An 11203-nucleotide genomic window follows, 5' to 3' on the forward strand; every position below is an offset into this window, starting at 1 on the left:
GTGGCCTCCCAGGGCCCTGAGTCACATGGGGCTGCCTGGATGGGGGGTTGCAGACGAGCAGAGCCTCTGGCTGTATTCCTGACCCTCAGGACCCCTTTGTGGTGGGCAGGAACTGCCTCCCTTTAAGGCCCGGAAATCACCCATTCCCCAAGAGGCTGCCCTGTGCCCTGTGGGGCACTAGAGGGAGAAGGGAGCAGTGTGAGCCCTTTGGCTACACCTCCCCACCCAGGGCTGGTGTGGAGTGGGAGACTGGCGGTCACCGTGGCTGTGGGCAGCCGGACCGCAGGCCCCAGATAGACTCAGGTCCCCCCTTTCACAGCAGCAAGCACATCGGGGGGTATTGCTTGCCTGCTGCTGGACACAGCTCCCCCAACAATTAAAAGCAGCACTCCCAGCTTTTAATTAATCCCTTGGAGTTGGAAGGAGCCTAGCACCTGGCCAGAGGCACTGGCCCTAAGGCACGTCTTAAGTGTGTCCCAATCATGTTAGATGAGAATGGGTGAAGTGGGCACAGAACCACCACTGCCTCCTCCCCTGGCTGTCCCTGCCCACCGCCCCGACCTGTGTCATCCCAGCGGCTTCTCTGCAGCAGCCCCGGGCTTGCACCAGCATCCTACAGCTGCCCAGAAAACTCCCAGCGGGCTTTCTAGGCCCCATTGCTGTGCCGAGGATGTGGTGGACGCCCAGGGTACAGAATACCCTTCTTTCTATGTCATGCAATTACGTTTCTGTGTGAACACCCCTTCAATCCAAGGCCAAACCCCAGCTCACAGGAATGGCCCTCTATTCATCACCTACCTGAGGAAGACGCCCCACCATGGGTGCCCAGGGACCCAGTTGCCAGAATAGTGTGGGACAACAAAAGTCCCTTGTCAGGGAGAACAGTTAGGGACTCAGGTGGCTGAGCCGCTGTGGGCGCCTGTGGCCTGCTGGGACCTGGCCCCATCCACACCGCCCTCCTCCCCCAGGGTGGCATCAGAAGATAAGAGTCACAGCCTGCACGGCCAGGCAGAGCCCACGCAGAGCACAGGCAGGAGCCCCAGAGAGAAGATCCACCTCCTGTCTGAGCAAGAGAAACTGGCTACAAATTTGAGCTTAAATGCCCCAGAGCCTCAACCCCAGATCTAACAGGGGGCAAGGGTGTGGGCAGAAGACCCCAAAGAGACCAGCAGCCGTGGCCCAGCCTGGTCACACTGGGGGATCCAGCTGGGGACTGAAGACACCGAGGGTTGCTGACAGCCCCTGCCTCCAGGGCCATGAGGGCATGCCATGGTGCACATGCGAAGTGCGGGGCACATAGTGGATGCGCAGCAAATGCTCCAGGCCCCTCGTGCTGCCTCCACCCGTCTCTGGGAGGACTGGCCTCACCTTGGAAAAAGCACTCGTCACACTGCAGAAAGGCCGTGTGGAACAAAAGTCAGGCCTTTACAGTTGTATTGGGTTGAAAAGTGACCCCCAAAGTTCTGTGAATGGGACCTTATTTGGAAATAGGATCCTTGCAGATCTAATCAAGATGAGGTCATGCTGGACTCGGGTGGGCCCTAAATCCAGTGGCGTGTCCTTGTAAAGAAGGAAGGAACAAGCCAAGAAACACCGTGGATTTCATCCTCCCCAGACCCCTGAAGGAGCCTGACCTTGGACTTCCGGCCTCCAGAACTGTGCAGGGATACGTTTCCATTGTTTTAAGCCCCACGTGCGTGGTCATTTATCTTAACATCCCTGGCAAAGCACCTCAAATCCCAGGTCTGTCCCTGCTAGCTTTACCCTGCTTAGTGATCCCAGGTTTTCAGTTCTCCATCTGTAAAATCCTTGTTTAGTCTTTAAGTGTTCTCTGAGCACCTGCCCTAGTCCCCAGACCCTGTGCTGGGCTCAGGAAGAAGCCGGCTGTCAGGCAGGATTTGGGGTGGGGCCTCTGCCCCCAGGCACATGAAGGGGACTGTGGCCTTCACCCTACCAGGCACCTATGGCTGTACCTTCAGACTCTAGCCCTTGGAAGGTGTGTGACTCAGAGCCTGCAGGCCAGGACCAGTCCACCAGGGTCCAAGCACACCCTTCCCACCCTGAACTGCCTCTTTGAAGATTAAACCAAGAGGCCGGCCAACTGGCAACAGCCGCTGCTTCTAACACACGTGGCTTCTGTCCTCTAACATCTGGCGCTGCAGATGTGTGTGTTTTCCTTTTGGAAATGGAGTGACATTTGTACTCTCTCACCCAAGTGGCACTGCAACTCCAGAGAAGTAGACAGACCACTTCAAGCTCACATAAGGGGAGAGAGCAGTGGTTGAGAACCGACAGGGTCCCTGGATCATGCCAGAGGATATGAAGCAGACCATGAATCAGGTCCCAGGAAAGCTGAAGAGATGGAGCAGCCCCATGCAGCCCTCCACAGGTCTGGTCTGCTGCCTTCCCCCAGAAGGTTCTGAAGAGTCGATAGGGAAACAGCTGGGCACTCTGCCCCTCAATGGGGCTGGCTCCCAGGCTCTGGGCCTATTGTGTGGCCACAGGCAAAGGAACTCGCTGGACAGTGGACCTAGCATCGCTTCAGTGCAGGGCCCATTTTCCAGGAGACTCGGCCACCAGGTGCCTGTGTGGTCCTGGGCCTCCCAGCCTCAGCATGGACGCTAGGGTCGTGTCACTCCTTGATTTGGTGACTCCCTTGTGATTCACCAAGGATGCAGAGCAGTGGCAAGATTTCTCTAGCACGGGGCACGCTGCTTCCTGCCCCCTATCAATCAGGGGAACCTGCACTGAAGTCAGCCCGTGGTCCAGAGTCAGCTCATGGGCTGGGGGGCTCTGGTAACAGGCAGGGCAGGCAGGTGACAAACCTACCTCCCCTCCCTTTTCCCTGTGCCTGGTCAGCATCACGTGTCTAGTAGCAGAGAGAACACTCGCTTGCTCAGAGGGCTGAAATGCGGGTGACTGCTGGGGCGTCTTCATCAGCTCCCCACTGGAGTGTTTTGGGATTTCACAGTTTCAAATCTGTCTGAGGCTTGTTTTCTGTCACCGAACACTTCATTCGAAGACTGCCAGGGGCCGGATTCGCTAATCCCCTTCATCCGGAGTCCCTGAATAAAGACCTAGTTCTGAGCTTTTATAAATTAAGCATAATCCTTAGGAGCCTAGAATGAGAAGCAGGAATCTCAGTCCTGTGGCTTTTCTGAAAAGTCTCCATATCCTGGTAAACAAGATCTCCAAGATAGGGACTGAGCAAGTCAGGCCAGCACGCTCCCACTGGCCACGTCCCCAAGAGACAAGGGCCAGGAGGGACCCGCACCCCTGTGGGGGGCCAATGCAGGGTTTTCCTTTTTCATTTGAATAAAGGAATGCTAGCTCCTGACTCTACCACCCCAACACGCCCAGCTGCTCTCACATGTTCTGGTTCAAAAGAACATTTGCTTTGGGGTTATTAGGAAGGGAAAGGTTTAAAACAGAGACCAGATGTCCACAGGCAAGGTGACCACAGTTTCAGGGATGCACCTTCAATGACATGACCAGCCCCACCCTCTGATGTGGTGACTGTGATGATGGGTAGGGTGCCCCCACCCCCGCCTCGTGGTTCTCCTGGACGAGGCAGAGCATGCCAATGGTGACCCCAACCATTTCCAAACAAACGTTCTGCAGCCGTTGCCCACCAGGGCCCAGGGCTGGGCAGCCCATCACATGGCAGGCACAAGGCTCGGGGGACCCCAACGCCAGCCCCAGCTCCTGCCTGGTCCCATGGTTTGCCCCCATATGGCCTTACGCATCTCAGACCTGAAATGTTTTCCCTTCGACAATCCCTTTACTACAGCCAGCTTCTCATTAGGATGAGAAACAAGATGATCAGCCTAGAACTTCCACCTGATTCAGGGACGGCTGTCATTATTGACCAGAACACCTTTCCTTCACCCTGGGCACACAGTTACAGGAGGTGTATTTAGCAAGATGCCTGCCGCAGGCCGTGAGGTCCTAAAATGGCAGCCTGCAGCCTGTTCATTTTGGGAATGTGAGAATTCGAGGCGGTGCCCCGGGAAGGCCGGGCAGCAGACCCTCAGTGTGCAGTGGATGGAAATGAACCAGCCTTATCAGCTGTGGGGTTTGTTAATACATAAAAAACAGACACATGGCTTCTGGAAGGGCCCAGTTGGAAACAGGAGCTTCTTGAAGATTTGGCTCATTTAAATTGTAATCCCAGGAAAGCTGTTATGCCCTAGAGTCCCACCTTCCTTCATGTGCCCAGACATGGCCAACAGCACAGCGGAGCCTGGCCACAGCCTTCCCACACCCACCTGTGCCCAGGCCTTCCCCTGCAGGGCCTCGGCCCTCCTGCGTCTTCTGGGTCTGACACCTGTCAATGCGTCTTCTGGGTCTGACACCTGTCAATGTTCAACGCCGATGACTTTCCCTCACCTCCACTATTCAGCCCCAGCTGCCACCTTAGCCTCTGAGCTTACCATAGCCTGGAAGTCCGGCCAGGAGGGATGCGCAGGGGTTCCTGGCTCGGATGGGCCTTCCTGCATCTCCACAGGTGCAGGCCTGGGCACAGGCAGGTGGCAGCCAGGAAGGCACCCTTCCCTGTCTGCACCTGTGTACAGTATCAGGTGGGCTGGATTCTGCGGCTGCCCCCAGAGCTCGCCACCTGGAATGCTCCCGTGGGATGTTTTGTTGGGCTCCAGCTGCTCTTCCCCTAACTTGGTGGCATCCCTTCTGGGTCATGTTCACGGAGGTACATGCTGCTGCACCCCGCTCAGGCCTCACCCTCCACTGGGGTTAGAGGAGGGGCCCAGGCCAGCACTGTCAGGAAGCAGGTCCCGGGGTATCCCCACCCCGCAGTGCCCTGGCTCACCACAGTTGTGGGACATAACTCCTTGGTGCCGGAGACACATCTCAACCCCCGTTTCATTGGAGAAAAATACTCTGGGGACCACCAGCGGCCACATCTCAGTTGAGGCAAAGAACAGCCACTGCCCAGCGCCCCCACTTCCAGGGATAGACCAAGCTGGAGTTGCACATCACAGCCGGCCAAAGGAGATCACCCAAGCATCACCTGGTCCCGAGTCAAGGGGGAGAAGCCCAGCTGATGGGCAAGGCCAGGGCAGAGAGGCCTGCACAGAAACCAATTCGACCCCAGCCATCCAAGGAGTCCCAGCCCAGCCCTGAGAGGGGAAAGACTCCTTGGAGGAGGCAAATTGCTGGGACCATGGCAGGTGGACCCAGCCCGTGCAGCCCAGGGAGATTGACAGGGACCCCAGCAAAGGGAATGTGAGATGAGGCAGCCATGCAGCACCTGCTGCAGCCGGAGGAGCTGGGCTGAGGAGGGCCTTGAACGCAGGTGAGGACAGCACGACTCTGGACTGGGGTCACGGGTCGCAGCCAGGATGTCCCCACTGCCAAGTGAGATGAGAATCGGGTGTTTCCTACCACGCCTGACCAGTTCCCTGAGGAGCAGATGCTTAGCATCCACTGGGGGAATGACAAGGCCCCCAAGGAGGCATCAGGCTCATCAAAGAGCCAGCGGGGCTTCTGGGTCCAGGAATCACAGGAGAGAGTGCGTGAGCAGCAGTGAGCCTGCAGGCCTGGTCAGCTGGACTTGGTCGTGAAGGGAGAGAGTGCTGTGGGGGGAGATTCGGCTACCCAGACACTATGGGGCAAGGGCTTTCTTGCTTTGCGTGAACACTTGGCATTTTGCTGACAACAGGAAATGTGGTCCAGGCCAGGGGTCGGCAAACACCTTCCTGAAGGGCCCCATGGTAAGTGTGCTGGGCGTGACAGCCATATGGCCTCTGCTGCACATTCTCCTGCCTTTTCTTCCCCCTCCTTGTTTGAAGACTAAAAGTGTATGGCTGGGTGTGGTGGCTCACACCTGTAATCCCAGCACTTTGGGAGGCCAAGGCGGGCATATCACTTGAGGTCAGGAGTCTGAGACCAGCCTGGCCAACATGGTGAAACCCCGTCTCTACTAAAAATACAAAAATTAGCTGGGCATGGTGGTGCTTGCCTGTAATCCCAGCTACTCAGGAGGCTGAGGCACGAGAATTGCTTGAACCCAGGAGGTGGAGGTTGCAGTGAGCCAAGCAGCCTGGGTGACAGTGAGACTCCATCTTAAAGAAAAAAAAAAAAATATATAGACTGCCTTGAGGTTCTGGCCTGGTGGGGGCAGGACTGGCCCAAGGGTCTGGAACACAGGCCTGGAACCAGGCCCCTCATGCAGACTCTACCGTGAGAGTGTCCATAGGTGTCAGAGTTGTGTACGTCTCAGCTGCTCTGCAAGGTTGAGGGGCCATCACAGGGCGCCTGGCTCAGTGTCCCCAGCACACCCCCATTTCTTCTCCCCAAACTTCCTCTTGTGGGGACCTCTGTCCAGGCTCCTTTGTCAGGAGCCTGATGCCTTTGTGTTGGACAACCCCGATCCGTGCCGTGGCTCTGGGAGCTTTGCCCGTGGGTCAGCTCCCCGTGAGAAGCTGCCATGACAGGTAACTTCCGCCTCAGCTTGAAGAACAACTTGGAGATGGGGGCCTTCCTCCCCACACTCTGCTCAGCTCCGACTTGCATAATAGCCTCGTGGCTCAAAGTCTGGGCAAGGCCCTAGCATACACTTCATGGGAGCCACCAGACCCCAAGAGTGGGCTTAGGGTGGCCAGAGGCAGAATGTTCTAGATGGCCTGCTTCTCCCCAGGGAGTAAGGCCAGTGCTGTCTCAAGGGCTCAGAATGGGGTACACCCACCAGACACCGCATTGGCTTTGTCCCAACCCAGTGACATCTTAGAAGTACAGCTGGGGTCACCTTTTCCAGAATGCACATCGGGACTGGAAGACCAGCTCTCCAGGTCTCAGTGGCACAGGGCCCTTGCATTTAAACAGCCCTAGACACACCCTTATGCCTGATCCCAAACACCCTGAGATGAAGCTAAGGCGTCAGGAGAGCTCGGGGATGTGCTTCAGTTTTCAAGTAAAAAAAAAAAAAAAAAAAAAAAAGTGCTGTAAATGTCCTTTTTAAAAAACTTTTGTTAATTGCTAAGGATCCCTTATAACTAAACTTTGGTTTTCTTTTTTTTAAAGGAAATGGGAAGGTTCTGCGTTGGGGAAAATAAAGAAAGACCTTCCCTCTGCAACACTTACTAACGCCTGGGGCTCTGAGCACCCTGGCCTCTGAAACACCCATACTGCCTTGGGTGGCAGGTCCTCATGTCTTGGCAATCACAGTTACAAAGGAACCATATGTCTGAGTCTCTTCAAAAAAAAAAAAAAAAAAACTTCAAAAAGTCAGTTTAGTTAACCCTCACAAGAATAAATCCCATTAGTAAGAATAAAGTGATTCCACTAAAGAAATGGCCCAAATGCCTGTAATCCCAGCACTTTGGGAGGCCAATGCCGGTGGATCACTTGAGGTCAGGAGTTCAAGATCAGCCTGGCCAACACGGTGAAGCTCCGTCTCTACTAAAAATACAAAAATTAGCTGGGCGTAGTGGCAGGTGCCTGTAATCCCAGCTATTCTCGAGGCTGACGCAAGAGAATTGCTTAAACCTGGGAGGCGGAGGTTGCAGTGAGCCAAGATTGCACCACTGCACTCCAGCCCTCCAGCCTGGGCAACAGAGCAAGAGACTGTCTCTAAAAAAAAAAAAAAAAAAAAAAAAAAAAAAACCAGAAATGTCCCAAAAAGCTTCAGAGCCCTTGGGGGCTGGGCACTTATGAGGAGGTGGCCGAGCTGTGGAGGGTCTTCTATGTCCATGCCTCGTGCATGCCTCCAAGGGCAAGGTCTGGGGAAGGAGCCCATGCCCCAGTGGGAATGCATGTGGCAGAGGCACATGCATGCTCCTCACAGCAGCAACAAATGCCCCCTGCACAGTTTTGGATGTTGGAGTGGCTGCTGCACCTGTGCGCTTTCCTATCTACGCCAAGCTTCCCCGACTGGTGTTGCTGCTCCAATCCTCACGGTTCTATTGCAGATAAACCTGAGGAGATAGTCCCGGCCTCCAAGCCCTCCCGCGCTGCTGAGAACATGGCTGTGGAACCGAGAGTGGCGACCATCAAGCAGCGGCCCAGCAGCCGGTGCTTCCCGGCAGGCTCAGACATGAACGTGAGTGGCCGTACCTTGGGACCACGAGGGCGGGGGCCGACAGTGACCCAGGAAGTAGGTGGGCTGTCTCAGTAGCTGAGGTGCACATGCTCTCATGTCTGGTTCATGCTGTCCAGAGGTGGGGCCCAAATCTAAGTGGCCACAGGATGAAGAGCCGGGTCCGTGCAGACTCACAGTGGTGGGACAGAGCAGGCTGCATCCAAGCCCTGCCACTCCCTTACCACACTGACTGTCTCCGCTCACTGTGCCCTGAGCCTCGAAGGTGTCCTGACATACTTGGCTGAGGACCTGTGAGCACATGGATGTAAGGGGCCTTGACACACTCTTCAGACAGAGGGGATCTTGCCTCCTCGTCCACCCAGAGCACAGAAATGCTCCGGTGTGGAAGAGGCCATCTGTCCCACATCCCATGTGGCAGTCCCCCACGCTCTCCGAGATCCTGGGCAACACTTGTCCTCAGAGCCAGAAGTGCCATGAAGGGCTTCAGTGTCTGCTGGGTGCAGTGGGTGCCTGGCTCAGAGCAGGCTGCCCATGCCATGGTCACCTTCCCTGGGCAGTCAGGAGGGCACACAGCTGGGAAAGGGCCTGGGGCAGAGGCTGCTGATTCCCCTGGGCACGTCCTGAACAAGGCGTGGCCTCCTGGACCCTTGGATTGCTTCTCCGTTGTGCAGAGGCAGCCATCTGAACTTGATGTCAGATTCCAGCACTGCCTACCTGTCCCGATTGCTTACCTAGCTTAGTATTCTCTTTGAACCAGTATCAAACTGCCTATGTCTAGCCTTTTCTTGAACAATAACACCTATAAATATTATAAATTTATCACAAGGCTTTTCTGTAATGTGCATTAAACAACTGTTAATAATTACAATTAAAATATCTGCCCTCACACCTCCTCCCATCACCTCTGAACTCCACAAGGGGCCTTCCCCTCCAGGCCCTGCCTGCCGGTCCTTGCCTCCCACTTTGTTCCCAGTCCTTCGTGGCACCCACATGCCCCACCAAGGTGGGGGGTGTCTGAGACAAGGTGCCCTTGACCTCCCAAAGGGTCCCACTTTGCTCCCCAGCCTCAGGGCCATACAGTGAGACAAACAGAGGCTGTGGACACATGGAAACTGCATCTCCAAGCTGGAGCAATAAAAGCTTGCACACGAATATTTCCATCAAGCATCCGCATCTGATATTTTCCTGGGTTGGCCTTCAACACTACGGGTTTGGGGCCCTGAGCCATCTCAGTTTTGCAGACAAAACAGCAGCCTGGGGAAGCGAAAGAGTTGGCATCACCAGGACTCTGCTTCCAAAGTGGAGGAGGGGAGCTCTAGGCTCCTCCTGGAACAGGCTGAGGAGGGAGGAAGCTGGGGACAGCCCGCTGCTGCAGACTCCAAGCTGTGCCCCTGAGCAACTCCAGGGCTTGCTTAAGCTAGCTGGCACATCACACTCACCCACACACCACCACAATACCTGACTGGCCTTTGCACACACTGTGGGACTGGTGTCAGGAGCCCATTTTATGAAAGAGGAGATGGTGGCTCCTATGTAAGGACTCGATGGTCACATGGGGAGTGGGGTATGGACCCAGGCCAGACCCCACTGCCCACCACTCTGTGCCCTTTCCCACAGGACATCCAGCCTGGCCCCCCTCTCAGAGAGACGTGTCTGTCCAGCTGCTCTGGCAAATGATGTTGCAGCAGACTACATCTCCATGGAACAGGGCATGCTGTCATCCTAACAGGGCCAAAGGCCAATAGCAGCTGCAGCGAATAGGAAAGGCAGCTAGAGAGGGCCCTTCCTGGGTCCTCAATGCTGTGGTTCTCATCAGCCCCACTGGAGACTTTAGGTGGCTCCAGAAGCAGCTTGGGGAAGCCACAGTGACAGAAGTTCCCTTGTGGTCTCTGGGCCCTGTGACCATGGGTGGGGGCTGGCCAGGGCTGCGTCTCACCCTAGGCTCTCTGGTTTGCAGTCTGTGTATGAACGCCAAGGAATCGCCGTGATGACGCCCACTGTTCCTGGGAGCCCAAAAGCCCCATTTCTGGGCATCCCTCGAGGTACGATGCGAAGGCAGAAATCAATAGGTAAGAAGTGTGGCACTCTCCCACAGAAGTTGCCCCTGGGCTTTCAAACACAGCCTTAGGCCCCTCAGGAATTCTGACCCCTGGGCCTCTCACAGTTGCCTTGGCGTCCCACCCCAGCAAGGCCCTGCCAGCCCACCCACCAGAGGGTAGGAACCTGGCCTTGCCCACCAGGGAGCCATCAGAATATCTGAGTGGCATGAAACTTATCCCCCCTGAAGGACACAAAATCCAGGGTGGCTTCTATAATCTTGAAGCCCAGTTATCTGTGATAATTCCAGCAGGGTAAAGCGGGAGGGTGGGAGGGTGGTGCGAGCCAACCCCCCTCCCCCACCCTGCCCTGCTCAGGGTGGGAAGGGTAAGTGGGTTCCCTGCATTCCCCAGCCACCGCCAGGCCTGGAGTATGAGCTCAGCAGATATACTTCCAAGGGTGGTTGGGTCAGGGTCTCGAAATGAAATAATGTACTGTGTGTTGCAGAAAACTGCCTTCCTTTCTTCTTAATGTCACCATTATTCCTATTGACTCTGTTGCAAGCAAAGGTACACTTGACCTTGAGACAAGGTCACACTTGACCCTTTGAGACAGTCCCTTTGTGAGATAATTCAGCATTGCCTTTACTGGGTCAATTCTGGTAGAAGCTAAGGCCCTTGCCCTGTGAGAGTTGTGGAGGCAACCCTGGGACTCTGGTCTGCCCAGCCCACCCCAGGGGCACTGTCCTGTGTGTTCTGGAAATGCCTCTGGGCTGCTGTGCAAAAGCGCAGCATGCTTGTGAGTCTGAGGTGGATAACTGTAAGCAGTCGCTAGGCAGGCAGTAAGTGGCCGTGGAGGTGGTGTCTGCTGTGCTTAAAGCTCCCCCTGCACCAGCAAACTCAGGGAGAGCTGCGTATTTGTCTTGCGGTTACTGGTTAATAACAACTGATTTCCTCCTGTCAGACAGCAGAATCTTTCTATCAGGTTAGTGACCCTTATGGTTTGGAATCTGTAATCTGAATGTAACCCAGTTTACTTTATAAGGTGTATTCTTAAATTAGTACTCCTTGGGAACATAATTGCCAGACAACCAACTCAGAGGGACTGGTC

The 11203-nt window shown here is 55.4% G+C and overlaps 1 protein-coding gene across 6 annotated transcripts in view; it reads left to right on the forward strand.

The window, feature by feature from the left end:
* The window catches only part of SHANK2 (SH3 and multiple ankyrin repeat domains 2), a 694542-nt gene that overhangs the window by 663775 nt on the left and 19564 nt on the right, over positions 1–11203 (forward strand). For 4 of the 6 annotated variants that reach the window (XM_054524157.1, XM_054524160.2, XM_054524161.2 and 1 more), the window contains 3 exons: positions 7926–8056; positions 10014–10125; positions 11057–11077. In XM_054524157.1, the coding sequence (XP_054380132.1) occupies positions 7926–8056; positions 10014–10125; positions 11057–11077 (264 nt within the window). The remainder of the gene's footprint in view (positions 1–7925; positions 8057–10013; positions 10126–11056; positions 11078–11203) is intronic. The other 2 variants (XM_054524158.1, XM_054524159.1) reach the window with 2 other exon arrangements.

Source organism: Pongo abelii, chromosome 9 (assembly GCF_028885655.2).
Source record: "Pongo abelii isolate AG06213 chromosome 9, NHGRI_mPonAbe1-v2.0_pri, whole genome shotgun sequence".
NCBI lineage: Eukaryota > Metazoa > Chordata > Mammalia > Primates > Hominidae > Pongo > Pongo abelii.